Source organism: Phragmites australis, chromosome 3, assembly GCF_958298935.1.
Source record: "Phragmites australis chromosome 3, lpPhrAust1.1, whole genome shotgun sequence".
In the NCBI taxonomy this organism is placed as follows: Eukaryota; Viridiplantae; Streptophyta; class Magnoliopsida; order Poales; family Poaceae; genus Phragmites; species Phragmites australis.
This window is the reverse complement of record NC_084923.1, coordinates 36121107-36148137: the sequence shown is the minus strand read 5'-3', so window position 1 is coordinate 36148137 and position 27031 is coordinate 36121107. Positions and strand designations below refer to the sequence as shown.

The following is a 27031-nucleotide window of genomic DNA, read 5'->3' as shown; positions in this document are numbered from 1 at the left end:
GCGTGGCGCACACGTGGCACCGACGTGGCTTGCTGACATTGGTTGAGAACGCTGATTGGGTTATGGAGTGACACGTGGTGGCTTCTAACTAGCTACCCAAGAGGTAAATTCTAATCTAATTCGGACCACACGATCTAGATTAGATGACTGAGGAACAAGAGGGCTGCTGGAGGGGATTGACATGGTGGCTCAGGGGCGGCAACAAACAAAACACGGCGGTGCGCGACCGAAAAACACGTCGGATATCGCTCCTATGAACGACGAGCTACGACGAGCGGTGGAATATGGAGAGGAGGCGACGATGAACTCGATTGATGGCTTACCTCGAGCGACGCAGCTTAGGAGGAGGGTCGTTGATGACAGAGGTGGTGGAGGTGCTCGGGATTTCAACGGGAAGATGGCTTACCTCGAGCGATGGCTCCAGTGGTCGAGAAACGAAGACGGCGGCTACATGGGCTTTGATGGGTGGTGACGGATCTGTTGATCAGCTCGGACGGCACAACTCGGTGCTAGAACGGTGCAGCTGTGAGCTAGACCGAGGCGGTGGCAGTGGTGACTAGGTATCGACGAGATGGCTCGGGTTTCGGTGACTTCGGGGTGAGATGAGAACGGGGAGGGGGGGGTCTCGAGTTATATAGGCAGGCGAAGAGGACGCTGGGAGGCTTGGGACTCTTAGCAGCGGCACGAGTCCAATTTGGACACAACAGCGGGTTTGAAACCGGCTCAGAGACGATGGCACGATGAAGGCGAAAGCGGGCGCGACGCCTTTAGCTGAGCGGGTGCTCTGGGCTACGGAGCTACTGCGGCGCAGGTTGAGCAAGCTGGACCGATGTGGCCAAAGCGGGAGAGAACGGAGGGAGCAGCTGGCTGGCTTGAGCCGGAAAGAGAGAGAGGTTGGGCTGGGTTAGATTAGGTCTTCTCTTTTTATTCTTTTCCTATTTTCTATTCTATGTCTATTCTAAAGCAAAGCATATCAAAAACAAAAAAGCCAAATAAAATCCAAACAAAACCAAATAAACCCTACATGCCTATTCTCCAGCATGAATGCACTCAAACAAATAATAATAATCTTATTCAAATTTGAATTTAAATTTAGAAAATAGTTATTTCCCTATTCTAATTATTCAACCTATAATCTAATCTTGAAAAATTTTAGTAATTTACAAAATTTGAAAATCAGGGTGTGACATCAAATGGAAGAACCTTTATCTGCAGATGAAAACTATGATTGTTACAAAAAAAAATTTAAAAAAACATTGACGTGCATAATTGCTAAATTATCTAGACTCACATGTATTGTGCGGTTATCGTGCAGTCTTGAACCATGAATGCGTCAAGGACAACCTCATGTGAACAACTGGCAATAAACCTTGTGGGATTTGTCTTTAAACTAGCAAATTTAAAACCTCTCTTAACTGCTAATGCCTAAGTGCTTTTCTGAAAGTAATTATGTTAGGAAACAGTACATCCTTCCTAATGATTAGGTTCTTAGGATCATGTAGCACATGTAGTTTCTGACGGTCAGCATCATTTACCTCTGCTTCAGGAGGCATAGCTCCTTCAGTAGCATCAGGTTGTGCAGTGTCACGATTAGCAAGTTGAGCAGGCTGCTCTGGTTGTGCAGTGTCAGTAGTAGCAAATTGAGCAGTCTACTCTGCTTGTGCAATATCAGTAGCAGCAAATTGAGCAATCTGCTCTGCTTTGTGCAGGTGGAGGGCCATATATGTGTTCATTATCTACACCAACATACTCCTCACCACTGTCAATGACATCAGGCTCAGCTTCATCTGCTTCTTTACTAGTATGTTCTTCAGAATCTGCTAATTTAGATGCAGATGTTGTCTGACCTTTCTGAGAAGGAGGGCAAGATTCACCAAGATTGCTAGTCAGTACTCCTGGGGCACAAAACACAAAGGTTGTAAAGCGCCAGCCTCGTATTATTCACATATCTCTTTCTCAAACACTGCTACCAGCAATATGAAGTACTTCTCTGATTTGTAGATTTCAAGCACATCTACAATTTGGGTATCATAAACTAATTGAACATCCTCACCAATCCTTTTATCAAAGAACCACACCATAGGTTTCTGGGTCATGCCCTATTTGACCTTGCCACTTAAGCTTATCATAAGGAAATCCATTGAAAAGTTATCGGAATTCACTATGCAATTTCGAGTGATACCTTTGGTATAGGATTTCCTACCATCTGACTTAACTGTGACAAAACCTTCAACCTTAATGTCTATTGTGTACCAGTGCCTAGAGAGAAAAGGGACAAAACCAAATCAAATCGTGCTAACAGACGGAACATAAACTACGAATCCGTGCTATTTTTTTTTTACCGAGAACCAATGCATTGTGCCAGATTTAGAGGGATCTATGAGGTCTAGGGTTACTCACGATTTTAGCATCCAGGTGCACTGAGACACGCGCGGTCCATCTCCTCCATCCAAGTTTTGAAACCGCTCGCCAAGGATCTCGCCTTGATAGAACTCAAATGAGCTCCGCCTCCATCGCCGATGAGGTCTCGCCTTGATCAATCGCCTTCACCGTCAGTAGGGTTTCATGAGGAGTGAGGAATGAAGGCGCGGCTTGGTCGAGTCGAATTTAGTGTCGGTATAAAGCAGTGGGAAGTATGGGAAGTATTACGAGAAATATACAAATATTACAGTAGGTCCAAACCTGTCAGAAATGTACATAATGATGTGATTCGGAAAGACGCAAAATCACAATGGCAGCCACCAAATTTCGTAAATTATACAATCGGACAGAAGTATAATAAGACAATTCTAATTAACCCTAAAATAAAAGGAGCAGTTCAGATACTAGCTGTACTTATCGTTCAAAAAAAAGATGCTAGCTGTACCAGTTGAGGGGCTTAAAAAATGAAAAAAAAGTGCAAGCTTTTTGGCCACCCGCATTCCGTGACAGTTCTTCGTCCTCTTCCTCCTTGATTGCCCTGCTCCGCAACCCACTCACGTTTCTGCTCTTCATTCGTGCGTCCGCCACGCCGGATCGCACCCGCCCTCTCCGCTCCTCTTCTTGTTGCCTTCTCGTCGGACGGCGATGCAGGTCGGGGGTGGTGGCGGCGGAGGAGGAGGAGGAGGGGACGCGGCGGACATGCGGGGCCGCCACCGGATCCAGGCCGAGCTCAAGAAGCTCGAGCAGGAAGCGCGCTTCCTCGAGGTGTGCCTGCTGTCTCCTCTCTCCCTTATCCTCGCTTCCTGTCTCTTCAATTCCACGGCATGCCTACTCTGCTGGTCTTGCTGTGTTTGAAAAAAGAAGTCTTTTTGAATCATTGCACAAGGAAAAAAGGGAGTTTCTTTAGGAATCCCAACTCCTTTTTAGGGTCTTCGTGTTGCGATTGCTGGTGAAATGGACATGGATGGCGTAATCGTCCAAATTGTTGAAGCTCTTTGATTTAGCCCAATGTTCCAAGTACATAGACTAGTTTAGAACATTTTTGCGCCATGATTCCTAGATCCTATTCTACCTCCCATCTTCTGCGATGAGACCTTTGCCATGCTTGCTGTCCCAGGATTCTGTTCGTCCCTCTTTAAACCTTCCAGTTTCTCATGGGGAGGGAGGTGGGGGTGGGTTGGGTTGGGGGAAAGCAGTCAAGCGCATGTGCATGTTTTCCTTTGCTGCTTAGTACTGCGCTGGTGCTACACATTTTTTTATGCAAAGATTTATTTTTCGTACCTTTTTGTGGGCCTTTTTCTGACGGGGACAAAAACGCAGCTCTTTTCTGTCTGACAATGGTTTTATGGATATCGCGGTTTGTATGCTGAAAAACAAAAGGGTAAATTCTCCTGCATCAAATGATTGGGGTAGTGTACTGATTACTGAAGACTGAACTTCTGCTGTGGCGTGGTGATGCTCCTTCCTGGGGGGACCTGTGGCATGGGAAGCACTGTTTTCTAGTAATTACCAAGATCCAGTCTTTGTACTTTAATACTAATTTGAGGGGTAGTGTTGGGCACAAAGTATAAACCATTAGTAGAACAGAAGAATTACCTAAGGTATCTATTTTATAAGAATATAGTTGAACTTTGCAAATTGCAATGAGCTAAAGTGGCTATAAAAAGGTCCTTTACGATTAACGAGTGAGCTTGATATTCCACATGATCTTTAGCCTGAACTATGAAGTTAAGTAGGTCACATGTTGATATGTCGCTAAAAAATGCGCTACCATAAACTGGGCAATGCTAACTAGTGTGTATCGGACAATACGAATAGTAACTTTGACCTCAATTGTCTCACTGCTGGCTTTCTGTTGCAGTTCCTACAACACACGAAATTAAGTTTTCTCTAGAAAACAGTACGCGAAAATAATTAGCTAATTTCACTTAAATAGTTACCGTTCGTGCTTTCAAGTTAAACTAATGTTCTTGGCAGTACTTGCAGAACATAAGGGCAGACTGGGGTTCTTACAACATGTGAAATTTATTAGCTGATTTTCAGTGACATACTTGCAACACGAAACAAACCATTTTAAAATTCTCGCACCTTGCAAAACATAGGGCCCTGTCAACTTGAAGGTACCCTTGTGCCATCAACAGCTAGAGAAGCATCCGCTATATGCTAATTCACTTATTTGCTAGCTTGTAATCAGTTATGTGTCCACCATGCAAGCATTTTCTTTTATCAAAGTGTTCGCTAGTTCTCACGCTGAATATCAGGAACTGCTTGATAGAATTGCTGATGGGGTTCCTTGCATCAGTCGACACCTCTTCGGTTAAAATTTTAAAATTAGGGATCAGAATCAGGTGAATATCGTCTTGTCATCTTTGCTATCTTCTACTCTATTTTTTTGGGGGACCTAGGAGCATGATATTGCAAGATGAGTATTTGCTTGTTTGGTATACTTAACATTGTTTTCTATTAAGTCTATCTGTATTTCTTTTCTTAAAGTACAAGTGTTAAAGTATGTAAAACTTTCAATAAGTTGAAATAGCATTCGTATTTCATATGTGGTGGCAAATCCTTCTTTCAGCATCCAGCTGCAGTCTTGCTAGAGATAACAGCAGATGGAATCCAATTTAAGGACTCAGCTAGAAAGCACTCCATTTTGGTGGCAACTCCATTACGATTGATTTAGTGTAGCTGCATGGTCATTCCTGCTGCCATTGAGAATTCTCTTTTAATTGACAACTTGGCTCTGATATATAGATCATTAAATCTGTTGCAAACATGTCATATTGACCTTTGTAGAATTTGACCCTACTTAACCGAGGTAGTCATTACCTACAGGGGTGGAGGATAGTTGTGTCCGGGGGCTGTGGCCCCCCGGTCTAACAAATTTTATGTATTTTGTAGTGTATTTTTCTCTCGGCTTAACAAATTTTATGTATATTGTAGTGTATTTTGAGTTCAATCTCTCATATTTCATTGATTCGTCCCCCTGTGATTCAGTTGGAGCCCATTTGACTTCACCGCCCCCCCTGAATTTGTGTCAAGCTCCACCACTGATTACCTAGTTAGTAAAAATAAAATTTTAAAGGCCTAATAAACTCAGTTACTACAACATCATATAATTGGGCTATCGATAAAGTTTAACACTCGGTTTCTATAATCAACAATACTATTCTTCCAGGTTCACCTGTAAGGATCCCCTGAGAGCCAAAAAGGATGTAGCACTAGTTGACAGCCTTTTATTTGCTAAATCATGAGAATTTGTCGTTTACTTGTTTGTATCAAAAGCAGTATGCACTTTGTTGTTTTAAGGTGCTCTCACTTCCCATTGAATAGATTGGATTAGAGCGGAATACATGGCCCATCTTTTTGCATTTTCTATACAGAAAAAGGAACATCTTCACTTGTTGGTTGTCACAGACTTGTTTCTAAATTGTAATTGCCACCCTTTTCAATAGCTGCACAATACAGAAAGGCAAACCAAACAAATTTATTAGTGCAGCAGAACGAAGCACAAGTTGCCAAATTAAATCAAAATAATTTTCTCGACAGCGGTGCTATAAATTGGATGTCTTCACCTTTCATTCTGGACGTCATTAGCAGTAGATCTGCTTGTGGTTTGCTTTTTATTTGAAACCATAATTTTTTACTACTGGCAAAGATGTTTTTTCCCCAGTGGATATGGTCTTTCTACCCTATTAAATGGATAACCTGATTGTTGAAACAAGAGTTCGTCTTACCCTAGCAAGTACGGTGAGAGTTTTTTCTAAGGAGCAGACTCAAGCTTGGAGATAAAGTTCAAAATGAAGGAACACCACAAATGTATTGATAGTAAAAATATGGACCGGATTAGGGAGAGTATCACAGGAAGACTTGTGATTGTGCTCATTTGTGCTGTGTTGAGCGTGCTCCCTTGCTCAGATGACTATAGCACCTTATTTATAGGGTTGGGCGTAGCTTAGCATACAAGTTACCGCTATGTGCAAAATATCCAAGATCTGGTCGAGTTACATGGCCTTATCCTGGATAACTGCTTTTTACCCTACATAGAAGATAAATATCTACCATGATAACTATTGGGGTGCCTGTACCCCGAGGGGTGAGCCGGCTGCCAATTGCGGCCCGGCGCCGTGATGTCAGGGGTATCAGGATAATCTCCATTGTACTAGGGTGTCAGGACGGCGCCCACTAGCCTAGGTAATTAATACCGGTTACTTCCTTTCAGACAAAGGATGACCGGCGTTCCTCTCCTGATAGATCTTTCTTGAGGCCCGATGGCTTACCCCGTAGCCTTTGCCTACCCGAGCCCCGGAGACGGGGGCTCCAGGGCTTCAGGAGGCATGGCTCCGGGAGATGGAGGTTTCGGGAGGCATAGCTCTGGAAGATGGAGGCTTCGGGAGTCATGGCTCCGGGAGGTGGTTACTCCGAACCCTGGAAGTCAGAAAGCGGCCTTCGGGAGCGAAGCCAAGGGGCTGTCGGGTGTCCTTAACAACAACCCCCAACAGTAGCCCCTCGCGAGGGTGGCCAGCGGAGCGGTCGGGCCCGCGGTTCTTTTGGAGCAGGGCCTTCGGCGGTCCCTGGCTTGCTGTTGATGGCTCATGGTCCCTAATATCTCTTGGCTTGCTTGGGAAGATTCGACCCACTTGATCTGAATGATCCGTTCGATGACGCTGGTGACAAGGGGCATTGAATGCGCCTTGTGAGAAAGGCGTGATTACGTCTTGTTAGGCGGACGTGGGATGCGTGACGTCCAGTGGTTAGGGGGTCGCGGGGGCGGTTTCGCTTCCCCATGATCGTGGCCTGGCAGGCGAAGGAATAGGGCATACGCTCGTTTTTCTAGGTTGGAGGGGGGGGGGTAATCTCTCCCTTACCTGTATAAGGGGAGGGATTACCTTGAGCGGCCTTCTCGTTCGCGTCTCCCCTTTGCCTCCAGTTGTCCTTGCTTTGCTCGTGTGTATGTCGATTGTTGATCTTTTTTCTTCTCCGCTGTCCAACGTCCGGTTACGAAACATGTCGCCAAGTGGGTACGAGGTTGGGATAGTGATGTCGTAGGCGAGGAAGTAGTGCCGGAGTTTGCGTGAGGCCATGAGCAGGGCGTATGCTATTTTTTCAAGCTCGGTGTAGCGCGTCTTGGCCCCTGCTAAGGCCTCCGAGACATAGTATACAGCCTTCTGAGCAGAGTGATTGTCACTCTTCTCCTCCCGTACCAGGGCAGCGCTGACAGCAGAGGCAGAGATGGACAAGTATAGGAGCAGCCCTTCGCCGGGGAGGGGCATTGCGAGTGTTTCGATATGGGAAAGGTGGGTCTTGAGGGCTTCGAATGCTGCCTGGCACTTCGGAGTCCAGTTGAACGGTTCGGAGCCCCTCAGCATTTTGAAGAAGGGGAGGCTATGCTCGGCGGATTTGGCGAGGAAGCGGTTGAGGGCTGCGAGTCGGCCGGCCAAGCGTTGTACTTCTTTTGGATTGGTGGGAGGTGACATCTCTGCCATGGCACGAATCTTACCGGGGTTGGCCTCAATGCCTCTCCGGGAGACGAGATATCCCAGCATCTTTCCTGCCTTGGCGCCAAATACGCATTTCTCCGGGTTCAGCCGTATGCCTGCAGCCCGGAGGCTATCAAATGTTTCTTGCAGGTTGGCGACGTGGTTGGTTTCGAGTTGGCTTTTTACCACGGTATTGTCCACGTAGGCTTCAACATTACTGCCCAGTTGCTGTTGCAGTACCTTGTGCACTATGCGAGAGAAGGTGGCCTCAGGCATCCGAACGTAGCAGTATACCCTGAAGGGGGTAATGAAGTTGGTCTTGCTCTCATCCTTTATCACCATCCACACCTGGTGGTACCCGGAGTAGGCGTCTAGGAAGCTTAGCAGTTCGCAGCCGGCGGTGGAATCTACTAGCTGGTCGATGCGAGGAAGGGGGTATGGATCTCGAGGGCACACTTTGTTTAGCGATGTGAAATCTATGCACATACGCCACTTTCCGCTGTGTTTCTTGACCAGGACGGTGTTGGAGAGCCAATCGGAATGGATTACCTCTCGGATAACACCGGCCTTCAGTAGCTTCTGGACCTCCTCTTTTGCGGCCTTTGTCCGCTCTGGGGAGAGTTTGCAAAGCCCCTGGCGTACGGGACGAGCCTTCGGGTCGACCTGGAGAGAGTGTTCTATAATGCAGCGGTCGACTCCTGGGAGGTCCTGCTGTGACCATGTGAATGTGTCGAGGTTACCCTGTAGGACGGTCAGAAGCTGGACTTCCTGCTCGGAGGTGAGGTCTGCCCTATTTGGAAGGCCCGGTCGGGTTGGTCTGGGTGTACGGGGACACACTTTATGTCTCCCTCTGGTTGTGGCCTCGGAGGGCCATGGTGCCCGAGATATGCCGACGGAGGGTCCTTGGAGCCCTCCTGGGTTACTGCATGGATGTGACGACCGGGGAGCGGAGCAGGGTGTCCGTACTTGATGCCCCTAGCCAAGTCTTGGTCGCCGTGGATGGCTATCAGTCCCTGGGATTCGGGCATTTTCAAGCAGAGGTAATTGTGATGGGGTACGACTCCGAATTTGTTCAAGGTTCCTCGTCCCATAATAGCATTGTAGGTGTAAGGTACGCCCACAACATCGAAGGTGATTACTTCTGTCCGTGCTGCGGGGCCTTCGCCGAAGATGATTGGGAGTTCTATCTGACCTAGGGCGTCGAGGGGGGGGGGGGCATTGAACCCTTGGAGGGTTCTGTGGCCTGGCGAGAGCCGGCTCCGCGGGATTCGGAGCTGGTCGAAGGCATGTATGAATAGAAGGTCCGCCGAGCTGCCTCCGTCGACCAGTATTCTCCGGACCTCGACTTCGGCGATGTTGGCTGAGATGACCAGGGCATCGGAGTGGGGAAATTTCACCCCCTCGGAGTTGTCGATGGTGAACGTCACGGGGGCGTCGGTCCATTCGAAGGCCTGTCGATGGATGCTGGTTGCTCCGATGTGGTACACCCCGCGTGCGTAGTCTCGCCGCTGCCGTTTCGAAGCGCAGCTGGAGCTCCCTCCGCTGGTTATAGCGAGGACAATTTGTTTGCCCTGCGCCCCCTCGTCGTTGTATCGCTTTGCGGATGACCGGGGCGAAAAAGGTAGGGCCAGCTGCGGAGGGTTTTGCAAGGCCAGATGATCAACCCGCCGGCTGGTCTGTAGCCTGCGATCTTCGGACCGCTCCTTGGTGGTCCCCTCAGTTGAGGCGAAGGTTGCTTGCCTCCCGAGATATTCTTCTCGGAAAGTAGTGAGGGTCTGGCAGTTGTCGGTGTTGTGTCCCCGTCCCGCGCCGTGTAGAGTGCACCAGGATTCCCCCTTGGAACACTGATCTGAGCGCGGCCTCGCTTCGGGATGCCTCCGGGGCGTCCTCGGCCGCGTCCCCTGGGGTGGTTTTGGTTTGAAGCACCACGGCTGGGGCTGATGTTGTTGATGTTTCGGCGTTGCCGCTGCCGCCCCCTTTGGGACCCGAAGGTATAAGCCTCCTCGAAGCCCCTCTTCGCTGGGGGAGAGGGGGCGTGTGATGGTCCAGCCTACGAGTGTGACTTCTCGGGGTTGATACGGGAAGTCTCGGCAGCTTGTGAGCGCATACGGCGGAGTTTTTCCTCCTCTGTGCGCGCATATTTCTCGAATTTGCTCATGAGGGCTTCCATCGTGCGTGTGGGACGTCGGTTCAGCCGATCGTATTGGGTGCCTTCGGCTAGGCCCTGGGTCGCGGCATCGATGACCGAAGAGTCCGATATACCCCTAATCTGGGTTTTGGTCTGGGAGAACCTTCGGAAGTAATCCCGGAGGGTTTCATCTGGCTCCTGTCTGATAGTGAACAGGCTTCCGGAGGTTACTGGCTCGACGAAGGTGCCCTGGAAGTTGCTACGGAATAGGTCTCGGAGTTGGGACCAGCTGTGAATACCGTTAGGGTCCAGTGCCTAGAACCAGCGTATGGCCACCCCTTCCAAGGCGAGAGGAAAGCATTTAGCCATGGTGGCCGGTCCACCCCCGTTAACTTCTATGGCGAGGGCGTGGGACCGGATGAACTCATCAGGGTCTGAATCGCCCCTGAACTTAAGTAGCTGTGGGGTCCGAAAGCCCTCCGGGAAGGGCGTCCTCTGCAGGGCGGCCTGCAGGGGAGAGTCGTAGTCTTGCAGGGGATCCTCGCGACGTTGGCTCCGGGGCTCCGGAGGCCGAACGTGCAGGGCCCTGGCGTCGAAGGGTTCATCGGCCCGTAGAGCTTGGATCGGAACAGCGTCGGTCGTCACAGGGGCGGCGGTGGTCGTGCAGGTAGCCTGCTGCTCGACCCGCATGGCCGTTTGTAGTTCCTCCATACGGGTCAGGAGTGCCGCCAGGCGTGATTGACGCTCGGGTGGAATGGTGTTTTCGGCAGTGGCGCCGGCCGCGGCCTCTAGGGGTGCAGCGGGGACCCCGCCCTGCTGCTGCTGTTGCTGTTGGGTCTCCGGAGTAGGGAGCCCCTCGGTCCTGGCCGCAGCTATGGTCATGGCTGGGTTGGCGGTGGTTGTAAGGCCCTCGTCCCCCTTCCCCCCCGGGGGTCGTCGTCGGCGCGGCTTGCGTCTGGTCGCCTGGACTGTTGTACAGGTGTGACCGAGGGGTCGGTTGCCATCGTCGCGGTCTTGGTGGTCTTCTTCTTGGGTGGCTCTCTTAGCATTTATGTGTTCGAGTCCCCACGGATGGTGCCACTGTTGAAACAAGAGTTCGTCTTGCTCCAGCAAGTACGGCGAGAGTTTCTTCTAAAGAGTAGACTCAAGCTTGGAGACGAAGTTCAAGAGTAAGGAACACCACAAATGTATTGATAGTAAAAATATGGACCGGACTAGGGGGAGTATCACAGGAAGACTTGTGATTGTGCTCCTCTGTGCTGTGTTGAGTGTGCTCTCTTGCTCGGATGACCATAGCCCCTTATTTATAGGGTTGAACGTAGCTTAGCGTACAAGTTACTGTTATGTGCAAAATATTCAGGATCTGGTCGAGTTATATGGCTTTATCCTGGATAACTATTTTTTACCCTACATAGAAGATAAATATCTATCATGGTAACTATTAGGGTGGCTGTACCCAGAGGGGTGAGCTGGTCGCTAATTGCGGTCCGACGCCGTGATGTCAGGGGTGTCAGGATAACTTCCATTGTACCGGGGTGTCAGGACGGTGCCCACTAGCCTAGGTAATTAATGCCGGTCACTTCCTTTCAGGCAAAGGATAACCGACGTTCCTCTCTTAGCAGATCTTTCTTGAGTCCCGATAGCTTACCTCGTAGCCTTTGGGAAGCCTGCCCGAGCCCGCAAGACGGGGGCTCCGGGGGGAGGCATGGCTCCGGGAGATGGAGGCTTCGGGAGTCATGGCTCCGAGAGGTGGTTACTCCGAAACCTGAAAATCAGAAAGCGGCATTCAGGATGCGTGGGCCCACCGAAGCCAAGAGGCCGTCGAGGGTCCTTAACAACGACCCCCACATTGATCTGGCACGAATATGGAATATTGACCTTTATAGTTTTTGAAGCTCACCCAACTTAAACTGGGTGTACATAATCAGTACTAAAACTAGGAAGGTCTAACAAAAATTTAGTGTTTAGCAACTATTACTGTAACTAATACTACTACTATGTCAGGTGCACTTGTAAAGATTGTATTGGCTCTCATCATGATGTTATTATACTTACTACAAGTTCATTTTGATAAATTGTAGTGATTGCCGTTCCTATTAAGTGATATGCAGTTAAACTTTTTAGGTTGCTATCCTTTCAAAGGGTAGGTTGGATTACAGTGGAACACATGTCTCATCTTCTAAATGTCCAGCATATTCACTAGTCACACAAAAGAAATGCAAATAAACAAAGCTACTTGCACTGTTGCACATCCGAACAAAGCACAATTTACCAAATCATATCATATTAAATTTCTCAATATTGGTGCTATGGAGTATAGACTAGACTACTTATCTAATTGCCTTCACCTTCATTCAAGACATTACTGTCAGAGATATTTTTTTTACTCATTCTATAACTATGCACAACCGGAAAATGTGTCTTTTTTTTCTTTCAACATTTCTGGTATTCCACCTCCTAGCAAATGAGATATATTCTCAATGTTTTCTGAGGACTAATTTTGACAATGTGACTGCATGCAGGAGGAAATTGAAGAGCTTGAGAAAACAGATAAGGTATCATCAGCATTGCAAGAGTACGTGTCAGAAGAAAATGTGATCAATTCCATTATTACTCTTTACCATATGGTGCTAGTGAAAGCATTTCTGGTGTTGTTATTGGAGACTAATTGCATTATTTTCTTGTACCAGGTTTCTAGCAACCATTGAAAGGAAAGCCGACCCACTACTTCCAGTGTAAGAAAGGAAAATCCTTGTATTGTTTTCATCCAAGTACCGTATTCTTACCCGTATTCACAGTCTTGTGCCTTTTTCTTTTTTCTCCCTCCTGTTACTGCAGAACTACTGGGCCGGCAGATCAGTCCTGGGACAGGTGGTTTGAAGGTCCACAAGATCTGCGCAGATGCAAATGCTGGTTTTTGTAATCGTTCGCAATAATCTTAGGAGAAGCACCAAGAGGCAATTGTCGCTGCGATTGAAGTGTATATCATTCTTTGTCACCCCAGCATAAAGAGTGTCAATTTACGGCAAGGAGGTAATTCTTTACCTTAGTTGACGATTTCAAATGACATCACAAGCTCTGTGGAAGGAATGTCATGCGAAGAAAATTCTGGAATACAGAAGCAATATTTAGAAGCGGGTCGTGTTCGAGAAAAAAACATTTAAAGGGGTGTAAAACTTCGTTCTACAACATGTTCTCTGTACCGAATTCTGTTAAATTGGTGATTTGTTCGGTCTTTAACCCGAATTCCTGGTTCGGAGATTAATATTATTCTTTTTCATTTTGTTAACATATTGTGGGAACTTGTCTAAATCACTGTTGATCAATGCTGACGGACTCCAACCTTATAGGCCCCGTTTGAAATGTGGGTTAATTTTCTGATTCTTGCGGGATCTTTGAAATTTCTATGTTCCAGACAAGGCATTTTTTTTCTCCTGACTTTTTTGGATGGAAACAACAAACAAGTCATCAGATGCTTCTTGAGACCCAGAGGGCATAGGTCTGTGAATTCAGCAACCTTGGATGTAAAGGAATAAGCTATATTATTGGCGCCAATTGAAAAGTGAGCTAATATGTGCTGGGTTTTGTGCATTCCAGGCCTGGTTTAATCGAAAACATAGATATTATTCATAATTCTAGTTACTGATAGACTGAATTTCTAAGAACTGTAAGATAATAACATGGGACATCTAAGAAAAGATACCTGGTCCATTGGGCCTAAATGCACTTGAGTTATTGGGCCTTACTATGTTGCCCAAACGGCAAAACTCATTAAGCCCAGCCCAATTAAAGCCACCTTATCCAGACACCGGCAGCGCGCAAACACCAAAACCACACGGACGAAGCCGAAGCGACCTGGAGAGATATGGCAATGGCGCCACTGCACGCTCGTGCTTGCTGCTCGCCCACCCCCACCCCCACCCCGAGCACCGCCCCTCTCCTCCCCTCCTCCGCTTCCATCTCCGCCTTCATCGCCTCCCATCCAGCCCTCACCCTCCTCCACACGCGATGCGCCTCCATGGCGCACCTGCGCCAGCTCCACGCCGCGCTCGTCAAGTCCGGCCTCGCCAGGGACCCCATCGCCGCCAGCCGCGCTGTCGCCTTCTGCGCGGGCCCGGGTCGCAACGTTACCTACGCGGAGCGTATCGTGAGGCACCACCCGAGGCCCAACTCCTTCATGTGGAACACCGTGATCAAGGCGCTGTCCGACGGGGCCGGACCGGAGGCTGCCGTCGCCTTGTTCGTCGACATGCTCGGTTCGCCCATGCTGCCAGAGCGGCGCACGTTCCCTTCGCTGTTCGCGGCGTACGCGCGCCTGGGACGCGCCAGCGACGGCGCGGCGCTCCACGGGATGGCGCTCAAGCTCGGCCTCGCCGGGGACGCGTACGTGCGCAACGCCACGATCGCCATGTATGCGTCCTGCGGCCGCGCAAACGAGGCGCTGGCTCTGTTCGGCCAGTGCCCAGAGTTCGACGTGGTGGCGTGCAACAGCGTGATTGTGGCGCTCGCGAGGGCCGGGCGCGTCGATGAGGCGCGGGCGGTGTTCGACGGCATGCCGGAACGGACAGTCGTGACGTGGAGCGCCATGGTAAGTACGTACGCGCGCGCCGCAAGGTGCAAGGACGCCATGGCGCTGTTCGCGGCAATGCAGGCTGACGGCGTGGAGCCGAACGCCAACGTGCTCGTCAGCGTGCTGGGCTGCTGCGCCAACCTCGGCGCGCTGGAGCAGGGCGCGTGGGTGCACGCGTACATAGGCACCCACCGGGTCGCCATGAACGCGCTCGTCGTCACCGCCTTGGTCGACATGTACTGCAAGTGTGGCTCCATACACAAGGCTCGCCAGGTGTTCGACACCGCAAGATCACAGGGCCTGGCCAAGCTATCGTCTTGGAACTCCATGATGCAGGGGCTGGCGGTGCACGGGCAATGCCAAGAAGCAGTTGCCTTGTTCTCCGAGCTGAATTCGTACGGCCTGAGCCCAGACAACGTCACCTTCATCGCGGTCTTGACGGCTTACGGCCATTCCGGCATGCCCGAGGAGGCGAAAGCCGCCTTCGCATCAATGGCGAGCGAGCACGGCGTCGTTCCGGAGATCGAGCACTACGGCTGCATCGTCGACGCGCTCGCCCGTGCCGGGAGGCTCCGGGAGGCCGAGGACGCAATCTGGTCGATGCCGATGGCGCCGGACGCGGCCGTCTGGGGCGCGCTACTCTCCGGGTGCCGCCTGCACGGCGACGCCGAGTTGGGGGCGCGCGCGGCGCGCGAGGCCGTGCGGTGCGATCCGCGCGACAGCGGCGCGTACGTGCTCGCGGCGAGCGTGCTGGAGCGCGGCGGGGAGGCCGGCTGCGGCGCTGGCGTGAGGGGAAGGATGAGGCAGGCCGGCGTGGCGAAGGTGCCCGGGTGTAGCATGATCGAGGTGAACGGTGTCGTGCACGAGTTTGTGAGCTAGCTCTAGTGTACTAGTGTTCACCAGCATCGAGATGACATGCACATGACTCTCGTAAAATGTAGGTATATACCTGTGAAAAATTCAAATCGTAATACTGTTTGACCATGCAATTTGAACACATACACGTATGATGTTTACAGAGTGCAACTTAAAAGTTAAAACACATAACTGAATTGCATAACATCTTACGTATCTAAACGCGGTCGCATTTGAGCTCTTTTGACCTATCCACGTCAACTTTTTTACGCGAGTTGTTGGATTGCACCACCAGCTCCTCATGGCCGTCTGGTACGCATAGGCCGACCGCATTGTCTCCATCGAATCGCGATTCTTCGACCGACTTCTCCGCTCGTGGCTGTGTATTAGAAAAATCCACCTCTGCGCTCGGTTGTATGCTAGAAAAATCTGCCCTCTCCCGCCGCTCTCCCTCGTCGGATCGCCCTTTGGCGAGTTGGCCTCCTGGAGCTCCGCCTGCGACCACAACACCGTGTTGGCTGTCTGCATCCTCTCAGCCCCTCGCCGCTCCGTCGCGCCGCCAGCTCCAAGGTCCGCCTCCGGCTCCCCCACCTCCCATTCCCCTTCCAAATCCCTAATCTCCATCCTACCTATTAGTTTCGTCGCTCAATTAGCTGGAGAGGCCAATATTTTTCGACTTTGTGCGACGCTGCTCTACCGCCCACCCGAACAACAAGTCACCATGGCCCCCCCAAAACTCGTGCTGCTTGTGCAAGGTTACTCTTCACCTCCAAATGTTATGCATTGTTACTATCCATGTATTCCAACCTCCCATTACAATCGAAACTATGGAAACATGTTCAAGTTCTACATCTAACAGAAAATATGAGTTTTAAAAGGACTAATACCTCTAGCGTTGAATACGAAGAGCTACAAAATTTTACCAAATAGATATTAGATATAGGAAATAGATTAGTTCCAACAACAAAAAATAATAACGAAATAGAACCAACATGGATACAAATTCCACATAATCTTCTTATTTTTACTGACGCTGCTAAAATCCCTGTAATAGTTGCTTCAGTTCCTATTTTCTTTAGTATAACAAATCACAGAGCAATAGCTGTTCTCATCAAAAAATAATCCAGCCAAGCAATTTTGTTCACCATTTTCCTTGATTGCACTTTGTTTTGCACCAGGTAAAAATTGTGTTTGAAATGCAGACCTCTATCCTCTCTTTCTAATCCACAGAGAACTGCAGATTTCTTTACTTTTCTATTGGACAGCTGTAGAACAATGGAAATGTTCACTCTAAGGGTTTCATCAACGCTATGTTACTATTAACGTGACAGCTCTAGGATCATGGGAACCATTGACCAGCTTTTCCTAGGAGTTAAATAATATCGTCCTGGCTATGACCTGAATACGTGTAAGTTGCTTACTATCAACCTGGGCTCAAATTAGAATTGAAATTGCGTAGTTGGGAACTCAAGCACGGTTAAGCTTTTAGAGTTTTTGTGAATCATGCTTCTCAAGTTCTCATGCACTTAATAATGCTTAGGCTTTTCTGAAGCTGGTTATTTTTTTTCTCTTTGAAGCATGAGGCTTTGATCCTTTGATAAAAGTTATCGGTTGCCCACTTCTGACAGGAACCAAACAGTCCAGGAATTCACTCTTGTACCCATTGCGAAGAGACTTGAGGCTTGTGTTCTTGAAACGGAAGATGGGATTGTAGTGTTCATTTATGGTTCACTGAACATTCAGCTAACACTTAACAATGAATTTCCAATTGAGGTATTCACATCTTGTTTTGTGTTGTTTCACAGACCAGACGAACGTCCATTTGGCCAATTTTTTCCAGGAACTGCTGTACCAAAGACCTGATGCTGTCACTTGTGCTGTCGAGCTATCCTTTGGTGCTACTTCTGTAGTAACATAGCAGCATTTTCTACACTGTTCTGCCCCATGTGATTGTTTCGTCCACTGACGGATGTTGTGAGATACAAAGGATACGAAGTCTCTTTGTTAGGTAACTGTTTTTCCCAATTGCATCTATTCGGCTATATACTCCACCTGTATACCATATGTTAAAAATATATAAATGAACACACATCTTTTGACGAACCAGGGACAATGCGGCCACAATTGATGTGGATTAGACCTTCATATATAAGGTTCAGTAGCTTCATCTCTCATTGTTTAGTTGTTGATCCATGGCCAGTAGAAACATATGCTTTTGTTAGTTGGGTTACTACTGGTTGTAAGTGAACTACATGTTATGTACAACTGTGATAACTGTATCTATAATTAACTCTAACTATGCTTAGATCAGGTCGCTATATATTGTCTAATAGTTCAGTCATATCCCCGTATAGGCTTTAACTGTAGTTGTAGTAGCTATAGATCTAACATAAAAAATTTATATTCTAAATATTATAAACTTATTGTACACTCCTATCTTACCAATAGGTCATATAACACGCTCTTGTTACTATCTATAAGAGCGCCGCGGCTTCCCGGGCTCCCGGCCAGCCGCGCTATCCACGTCGAAGACAATGTTTTGCGCCGTCCGATGCGAATCGCGTGGCTCTCCTGCTTTCCGCCGGGATGGCGCCTAATCGCTGGTTGTTGCTCCACTATGGAGAAAAGAAACCCCGCGCCCCTAAAAATATCGACGCCCTCGTCTGGAAGCCTCGATGCCCCCTCACCTCCGACTTCCATCGTCCGAGCGCCGCTCTCTCTCCTACCCACGCCATCGCCGCCGCCTCCTGTCCCGTGGCCGCCACGCTTGCTGGTGTGACCCCCTTTCCGCAGCACTCCGCCCCCCCCCCCCCCCCGACGCCGTACCCTCCCAATACACTGTCGCACTGGCCACCCGCGACGCTCGCTGGCAACCGTGGTTGCACGCCATCGACCAGCCACCAGCCTATCGTCTCCCACGGCTGGTTCACCACCATCCGCTGTCCGCCACGCTGGCACGGGCGCGACTGCCAGTGCTGAGCGCCTCCGCGTGGTCCCGCCCCTTGGGTGGCAGCCGCACCCAACTAAACCAAGCACCTCAACACATGGTGCTGTGGACTGCGGTCGCCATCGAATCTGGCGCCTCCGGCCCATGCCCCCAAGGCGTTCGTCGTTGGATGAGCTCGGGGGACTCTTCATTGGCTGCCACCGCTACTTGCTCCTGGGAGTCGTGGGTGCTCGAGTGGCGCGGTAAGGGCACCGAGATCGATCTCGCCATGACCCTCGGCCCTCTCCATCCCCTTCCTCGAGCACGTCGTCGTTGTCATGCCGCTACATCTGCTGCCTCCCCTCCCTGGTACAACTCTAAGACCCTGGCCCCGGCCCAACTCCCTCCTCTTCTTGGACTCTTGGCCTGACCTCCCGTAATCTCTTCCCTCTTGTGGTGCTCCAGGAGGATGGCTGCTTTGATTGGGTGGAAATATAGGACTGGAGGTAGGGACTCACTACCATGTATAGCATGCAAGAGAAAGGGAGGAGCTGCCCTTGCATCGATGGAGCTACTACCTATGGGGTGCAGACGACAAGCCTGTGTTTTAACTGGCGGTAGTGACAGGACTAAACATTGGTCGCATTCTTAATTTCTTGCATCTTGACCTGAATAATCCATTCCTTTGTTTGTGCTTTGCTAGATTTTATTGATATAAATGGATAGAACATGTGATGGTGTGTACTATCTGCCATCTATAATACCAATATAAATCCCAAGGTAAATGACTCGATGCTATTATAAATGACTTTGTTTCAAGATAATTCTGCAAACAAGGTTTGATTTGTAGCTTTTTGCATGTGAGTTTTCTTTCCTGTGTGCCCATTTGTTGATTATGTAAAATAGTTGAAAGTTAAATTGTCAAAATGGTTGGGTGTAAACGTAGCAGTATGGAACCTACAGTATTTATCCTGTATCCATGGCTTAAACTTTAAACACCAAAATGTTGTTCAGTTCTTACTGATAAATTGATTTTTGTTTTTCTAAATAGGTTACAAAATTGATTCAGTCAAAGAAACATGAATGGTCTTTGGTAGCGTGACAGCATATGTTTCTCTATTAAAAAAGAAGAGTTGTGTGCCAATTACACACAGCAGTTCAGGTTAACGCACTTCTCAGTGAGAGATGTTCAGGGTGGACCATATAAGGAAGAGCCTGCACTTACTTAAAATTTTCACCCTATTGTTTTGGGTCATTGCTACCTGCTAGTGTTAAAAAAGCTTATAAAGCTAACTTCAATCAAACATCTGGCCATGGTGTGATCTAGGGAGCTCTTGTGTGATTCTTGCCCTTTCTAATCTCTGCTGCTTTTATTCTTGAGTATCATCAATTGAAGTCATAGATGGTTTAGTTTGTTCATTTCAGGTGTTGATATTGTGAGTGCATAACATACTGTAGTAGTACTGTAGCATTCCCAGCAGAATGGGTACCCAGTGCTACAGTGATGCTACAGTACTGCGGAGAGAGAATATGGACATGCAAATCTGCGGAGTTCAGAGACTGCCAGTGGGCCCGGAGGAAGAAAACAATGTCGGTACTGTAGCTGTACTGTACACAGAGGCTGACAGCGGGACCGGAGAGAGAAAAAGAGAGTAGAAGGTAGAAAATAGGGTAGCTACTGGAGATGAAAATATAAGGGATGCTGTAATAATGATAGGGGATGCTGTAACAGTGTTTTGAGGATGAAAATTTGAGGAAGCTGCTGGAGATGGCCTTAGTATGGTTGTGACATTTGAACACATTCTGATTTTTGCTCAATTAAGATGTGTTATGGTATCTTCAGGTTTAATGAGTTGATCAAGCTAATTCAGTTTTCCACTGATAGCATGTGTAGATAGCATTATGTTTTTTAATAGTTTTGCCAATATTTCCCTATTTTGTTTCCGATTATTTTCTTAGGTGCATTGCCTGCTCTCTGAAAATTCAGTGAGCTTCTAGAGCTGTTGAGAGCCATCAGCGAGACATTATCCTCTTAGTTAAAGAACAAGGTAGAGATGTATCTCTTTGTATTTTTAGACTTGAAAAAGCCTATGTTCCATGATTGATGATTGAAGGTCTATATCTCATAACATAACTTTTTTAAGTTGTTGTGCAAAATTCTGCTTATTTTACTGACTTGAGTCATTGAGATGCTTTCTCAAATTACTCCATGCAGGGGGCACCAATAGAGCACTCATGAGCAAGTTACCTAGTTTCTTTGGCAGTCCTTTAGGTTAATCTGTTAATCACCTCATTTGTTCTTTTGTGAAATTTCCACTTCTTCATATGATCTTTATAGCTCTAGGGAACCCTGCATTATTTGACTTGCTATTCCCAAAATTAGCTCAAGGTAACTTAAAAAAATTATGAAGCAATAAATGATGTATATCGTCATCTAGATGGCGAGCCCTGCAGGTTGGTGGTGGTATTTTTAGCTTTCCTTAGTTAGTAACAATTTAAGTTACCAATGACACTTTGATGTGCTCTTAACTGTATAGAACTATAGAAGTAGCAATATGGCGTACTCTCACTAAGCTTCATCTATCCATTTCCTCACTGGCAGGCTATTGAGATTGCAAGGAAGAATAAAGTTGAGAGCTCAACAAAAGAAGTGAGGTGATCAAAGTACATCTGAGGAGAGGATATACCACACGATGACGAGACGCAGATGACCAAAGTACATCTCGCTTTCTCTGCTTTTACATCTTCCTTTTGAAAATGTTAGATAGCAAAGGAGACATAGAGAAAAAAAAGGAAATGAGCTATAATGCCCATTAGAGGAAAATTAAAACTTGATGTGCATGGATAGTTTGATGTAAATTGTCTTAGAAAATGTGCAAAAACATAAAACTTTTGGTTAAAGAAAGAAATTACGTCGATGAAGTGCCAATTACCATGGTAGATGTACAAATATACTTGCAAAAGTTTTTTGAACCTCTAAATTTTCATTCTTCTCTGCAAAGAAGTACTTGCAAAAATTTTTTGTCTGTGAATGGTCTATGCAAAAAGTTGGAGGATCTGATTAGTAGTAACTGCATTTTATTGGAAAGAGCATTTTCTTATTGCTGGAAGCAAAAGAGTCCTTATTATGTGTTTAAGCTCCTCATAGAGTTTTTGATTATATTTGCTTGATCCAGCTCTCTTTTTAACTCTAATAATGTGCTTATATTTCAATGTTTTTCACTTTTCAAGTTTTCTTTCTTATTTATTTAACCTTTAGACCTGAAAGTTGATTATTTCATTTCGGACATCTTCAGTTACAGATTATTTATTCAAGCAATTCATTACATATAAGGTTTCAAAATCTGATTGCCGATGAGTGTTAATTTATTATCTGAGATTGACCCGACAGGTTTATTTTGGAAGATATGTGTGCGAGTATAAAAAATGTGGCAATGCTATGGCAACGACAATCGGATCCTTAAAGCATCTCGACCTTGTCATAATTGAGGCCTGCAGTGATCTTCACCTGAACACAGGTCAGGTTGCTCCTAGGATGGTGAAGTTCAATGTTCTCTGTTGCATGAGCACTGTTCTGGTTTAGTAATTTGGAGATGATATTCCAAATAATTAGGCTTTGTGCGTACAAATTTTTATTTTATTTTTTCCTAATAACATAACCCTGTTACATCTCCAAGCATAGGTAATATTATGCTTATTTGTCAGAAGATGGGATCTTTCATCTTTGTATAGGTTAGTTTGTTCAATATTTAGTATAGCTAAAGAAATCGAGTATGAGAACTGTGGCTTCACATTTTTCAAAATTTACACAGAACATTAGCTCCATGAGCTCTTGAGAGATTTTGATAGTTTACTAGCTCAAGGTGATGTGTAAACTATCCCATTCTTTATAAAAAGAAATTATTTGATTGGTGATGTCAGAGTGCAACAAATAACCATAGAGACTAAAGTTAATGCCAAATTCCATTATGCTTTTGTTAGCTGTGCTTGCACCATGCAAAGACTATACGGGATGATGGCATACACTTTAAACATCGAACTTACCTGCTCTTACTCGCAGGATGCTTGGCCCTGGACAATTATTGTGAAAAATCCTAGCGCTCTACGAAAAGAAAGAACTGGTGAGCTCATCTCCGTCGCTCTCTACCAAAATTTCTTTCCTTGGCGCTCCTATTGCCACATCTTCATATCAGCATTTATTTTTGAACAATGAGATGGTAAAGGGTGGAGTGAAGCTATTTTTTCCTCTACGTTGGAATATGGTCACTGACTTTATACGCTAAACTTACCTGATCTTACTTGCAGGATGCTGAACCTCAGCTAGTTCTGGTGAAAACTGCTAGATCTCTATATAAAAAGGAGGAGCTGGTGACCTCACCTCTATTTCTCTGCCTTATCCTGCTTATGTTCATAATTATATTGTTATATGCCATCCACAATTTTATGTGCTAACTTATCTGAATTATATAATATCTTTGAGTAGTTGTTTTAGATATCACGTGTTAATATTCCATGAAACATATCAATGTAGAAAGATATATGTAAATTGTCCTGCAGCCTGAAGGCCTCATGTTTTCTTAATTTCTTTGGTGATCTAGGTTCTAAATGATAATATTGTCCCAAAAGATGTTCTATAGTTGCAGGCAAAAGTATTGAAAGGCTTGGGACAATATTCGAATTAAATTTTATTTGAAGTTTTAAATCTCCTTGTGCTTTTCAGCTAATACAATGTTCGATTGTGAGTTCCTGTATGTATTAGTTATGAAGACCTTTTGAGGACAGGCATATTTATGTTTTAATGAAAATCTAAATGTTGTGGGCCATTTTCACGTTTGAAGAGATATTGCTTCAAGGTTTATTTTCCTATTGTTGGTAGAACAAAAGTCAATGCCCTGTACAATTTAGTTCTCAGCGATAGCTCTCTAAGATTATGTCTTCATTTTGCAATTTACAATACCTGTAGTGCCCTTTAATCCTATTTTTAATTTAGTAAAAGGTACATCCCCTCTTGATGCAATTTCCAAGGTCTAGAGTTTTATTTTAATATGTTGTAAATGGATTGATCACATTCATATTCTAGCCCCTAAATGCACAACCGGGGGAAAAAAAAGGAAGGATGAGGCTAGAATCTGTGGATGTGTTTAAGTGATATGTTTAGATTACAATTTTTTCTGTGCATGTGCTTCATAGTAATTTTGGGAGAGATCTTCTATAGTACTGCACCGTTACTAATATGTGAGACTGGACTCATGTGTACCGTGCAGAACTGTAGAGGATCTATGTCTATAATTTGTTACATATGAATTGGTAATTAGCTGTGAGTGCCTGGTGGCTGGACGTTTTGGCCACCAGTCTCAAGGCAGCTATTTGCCAGCAGTTTTGTAATTACCCACTTGGTTGTCAAATGCCAACTAATTAGCATTCTTTTGGAGTTGGAATTTGCAATTTATTAAAGTACAAACTACTCTGAACTGCGAACCAAAACATTTTCGCTTGCACACCGGGACACGTGCAAGCCACTAGTATATGTAACATTCTACATCTAGGACCCAACATAACCTCCACAGCCCAACAGCCAGCGCGCCCGCCAGCCCAGTCGGGCCTGCTGGCCGGCGCGCCGCGCGCACGTGCCCGACCCCTGACCGCCCAGCAACGTGCCTACCTGACCTAGCGTGCGCGCCCCCGCGCCGGCCGCGACTGCCGCGCTAGCACACGTGGCCCCCGCAGGCAAAGCAATGAATTAAGAACATGACGGGTAGTCTGTGTACTCTTTGCATGCATGGCTGTAACATGATTTTTTTTGCAAAATGACGGCCCATGCATGCATGGCTAATTAGATCTGTGCTACCCCGCGAGCGAACCAGATCTTCGCATTAGGACGATTGGACAGCTTGGGCGCATGGTGTGCGAGTTGGTTGGGTGTGGTGTGAGGTGGGGGGGGGGGGGCGTGAGTTAGCTATTCTACATTACAGGTGTATAATAGCGCGTATATATATATATATATATAGGAAAACTAGTATGTACTCCTGGGTGTATGTACTCCCACCTCTCATATACTACTTTTACACATGAGTTATACTTCTTTATCATTTTAAATATACTTTATTAGTAATTATAAGATACTACAATACAAATCCCACGAAAATTTTTATGAAATTCCATAAATTTTATCTTAATTTGCGTATATACTTCTTTTATGTATAAAAAAGAGTATATAGCAAAAATAAAAGACTAACATTGAATTTTTTTTCATACAACTCATATTGGAGTATCTTAGAATTAGTATTAGAATATACTAAAAATGATAAAAGAGTATAAAGTATTTGTTTAGATGGTATATTGCATGTGGGAGTACATACTCCTAGGAGTATAGAATAGGTGTCCTATATATATATATATATATATATATATATATATATATATATATATATATATATATATATATATATATATATAGAATGTGTATAGGGCGCGCGTGCGCTTGATTGAGCAGCTAACCAGACTCTGACACACATGCTAGCCCCACCTGTTGCATCCACCTTCCTCGTGAACTCACTAGATGATAGATAAGTTACAAACTATACAACTATAAGCATACAGTGATTGCTACTATCTATTGCAACTATAGGTATAAAGTGATTATAACTATATGCATATCAAGATTGTAATTTATCTATCAAGACTGATTGATTATAACTAATTGCGATTATATTGCAATCGGTAATATTATAACTATATTATTAAATATGTTGTAACTAGAGTGTCTACCATGTTATAATTAGTCCATATTCGATCATACATGTCATAACTAGATTATCTATCATATAATAACTATATTGTTCAACATGTTGTAACGATCATATTGTAACTAGTCCACACTCAATTATACATGTTATAACTAAATTATCTACCATGTTTTAACAATGTTCACCATGTTGGTACTAGATTGTCTATCATATTATAATTAGTACTCACTCGATAATATATTATCGTAACTAGTGTTTATCATGTTGTAACTATGTTATCATAACTAAGTGTCTACTGTACCGTAACTATTTTATTCAGTATTTTGTAACTTAACTGTTTCTAAATCACAACTATTTTGTTCAGCATGCAGGTGGTGGAAGAGTGCAGGTGCCCGCACCCAACTTATGCACAACGTGAGTCTACTATGCGTGTACACGTATTTTAGACTCACCGTGTGTATATATATATACACGGTGAGTCTATTCTGCGTAGGCGTATTGTAGTTTACTATTGCATCACCTCTAATTACAACTTAAAAATTGTTAGTTACAGCTAAGAAAGTAATCAGTTATAATAGCACAGATAGTTGAGTTACGATTACATGACAAAAGTTATATAATTACAATTAGAGAAGGTATTCAAGTTACGACCGTATATATTTGTAGTAACTGACTATCTTGTGGATCATAATAATACTATTTTTAAGATCGTAACGGAGGGTATCAGCAGAAGTGAACAAGTTACAATCATATGATAAAAAATATATAATTACGACTATAGAAGATATATAAGTTACGACTATATATATTGGTAGTAAATGATATATCTTGCGGATTATAACTATATTAATTTTAGGATTGTAACTAGGGTTATACGTAGAGGTGAATTATGTTACACCTAGATATATAATAGATATATAGTATATGTATGTAGGTATATATATATATATATATCTTTGTTTAGGTCCTACTCCCTAATAACAATTGTCTTTGTTTAACTGAAATTCAGTCCTGTGTAGGCCCAAATGCAGATACTGACGAGACACAAACAACATAGAATTTCGCAAGAAACAAAGAATTCGATTGGCCCACACGCACTTGCCTGCGATCGAGCTGCGATCATTTGGGCCTATTATTCTTCCTGGAGTAGACCTTTCATCTTTGTCTTTAACCAGAATCGAAGTGCGTCCATTAGCAAACAAATCGTAATGGGCTCCATTTGTTTGGTCGTGCTTGTGTCCTATATTCAGATATTAGAACAGTTCCTGAGACGACGCGCACCACAGAAATGATATGTATGATTCTTCTGTTGTGTAGTGTATGGACAGTGACAGCATATATATTGCTGTCAAGATTTGCTTTTAGAGGTGAATCTTGATTCTGTTTTCTACAAGTTATACAACAAGCTTCCAACGCAAGTGACTGTATATTAAGGACTTGTTTATTTGTCTATTTATTGGAAATACTAGTTCATAGATCAGCTAGCTTGTTTCCAGATCAATAATAGTTTTTTTTGAGCGAATAGAGCTATACACAAATTGGCCCCTTTTATTTTGTCATATGTACCATTTTACAGCTCAAGGAATGGAAAATTCTACTCTTGCTAACCATCAAGTAGTTAAATTCGAATGCATCATCTAAATCGTCATTTGTGTTTAAAGCCAAACTTTCAACTTGAATTGATTTAGAACAAACAAAAACAACTCAACAAAACAGACAGAGGCTAGCCAGTCCAGTACAAACCTAAACATAAGATCACATCTACCAGAACGCATCACCCTTCAACAACCATGAACTAGTCATTAATCAAATTTCGATCAGTTCTTAACTGCACCCCACCAGGTCAATCTGGTTCAATTACAATATCGATTCTCACAACATATATTGCCCATCGACATCGCTATGTAT

The 27031-nt window shown here is 45.5% G+C and overlaps 3 protein-coding genes and 1 long non-coding RNA gene across 4 annotated transcripts; all 4 read left to right on the top strand.

The window, feature by feature from the left end:
• Nucleotides 1–2895: 2895 nt before the first annotated feature.
• On the top strand, nucleotides 2896–13317 carry LOC133912913 (guanine nucleotide-binding protein subunit gamma 1). Its single transcript, XM_062355888.1, has 4 exons — nucleotides 2896–3186; nucleotides 12549–12601; nucleotides 12717–12761; nucleotides 12865–13317. The coding sequence occupies exons 1-4, from the start codon at nucleotides 3067–3069 to the stop codon at nucleotides 12947–12949; spliced, it is 303 nt and encodes a 100-aa protein (XP_062211872.1). The 5' UTR covers nucleotides 2896–3066; the 3' UTR covers nucleotides 12950–13317.
• Nucleotides 13318–13858: 541 nt separating this feature from the next.
• Nucleotides 13859–15599, top strand: LOC133912912 (pentatricopeptide repeat-containing protein At2g42920, chloroplastic-like). The gene has a single exon (XM_062355887.1). The coding sequence runs from the start codon at nucleotides 13892–13894 to the stop codon at nucleotides 15473–15475; it is 1584 nt and encodes a 527-aa protein (XP_062211871.1). The 5' UTR covers nucleotides 13859–13891; the 3' UTR covers nucleotides 15476–15599.
• Nucleotides 15600–18307: 2708 nt separating this feature from the next.
• LOC133912910 (uncharacterized) lies at nucleotides 18308–19158 on the top strand. Its single transcript, XM_062355886.1, has 3 exons — nucleotides 18308–18746; nucleotides 18843–18994; nucleotides 19081–19158. The coding sequence occupies exons 1-3, from the start codon at nucleotides 18496–18498 to the stop codon at nucleotides 19101–19103; spliced, it is 426 nt and encodes a 141-aa protein (XP_062211870.1). The 5' UTR covers nucleotides 18308–18495; the 3' UTR covers nucleotides 19104–19158.
• A 2710-nt stretch (nucleotides 19159–21868) lies between these two features.
• On the top strand, nucleotides 21869–22983 carry LOC133912911 (uncharacterized). The gene is made up of 2 exons (XR_009908923.1): nucleotides 21869–22594; nucleotides 22683–22983. It is a non-coding gene; the product is annotated as an uncharacterized LOC133912911 (long non-coding RNA).
• Nucleotides 22984–27031: the final 4048 nt, after the last annotated feature.

What these genes read in the sequence shown, in the direction of transcription:
- LOC133912913 (XM_062355888.1), top strand. Translation starts at nt 3,067, where the DNA reads ATGCAGGTCGGGGGTGGTGGCGGCGGAGGAGGAGGAGGAGGGGACGCG. An exon ending in GTATCATCAGCATTGCAAGA is followed by an intron (nt 12,602 to 12,716) that starts GTACGTGTCAGA and finishes TTCTTGTACCAG; the next exon opens with GTTTCTAGCAACCATTGAAA. An exon ending in GCCGACCCACTACTTCCAGT is followed by an intron (nt 12,762 to 12,864) that starts GTAAGAAAGGAA and finishes CTGTTACTGCAG; the next exon opens with AACTACTGGGCCGGCAGATC.
- LOC133912912 (XM_062355887.1), top strand. Translation starts at nt 13,892, where the DNA reads ATGGCAATGGCGCCACTGCACGCTCGTGCTTGCTGCTCGCCCACCCCC.
- LOC133912910 (XM_062355886.1), top strand. Translation starts at nt 18,496, where the DNA reads ATGGTGCTGTGGACTGCGGTCGCCATCGAATCTGGCGCCTCCGGCCCA. An exon ending in TCTGCTGCCTCCCCTCCCTG is followed by an intron (nt 18,747 to 18,842) that starts GTACAACTCTAA and finishes GTGGTGCTCCAG; the next exon opens with GAGGATGGCTGCTTTGATTG. An exon ending in AGCCTGTGTTTTAACTGGCG is followed by an intron (nt 18,995 to 19,080) that starts GTAGTGACAGGA and finishes GTGCTTTGCTAG; the next exon opens with ATTTTATTGATATAAATGGA.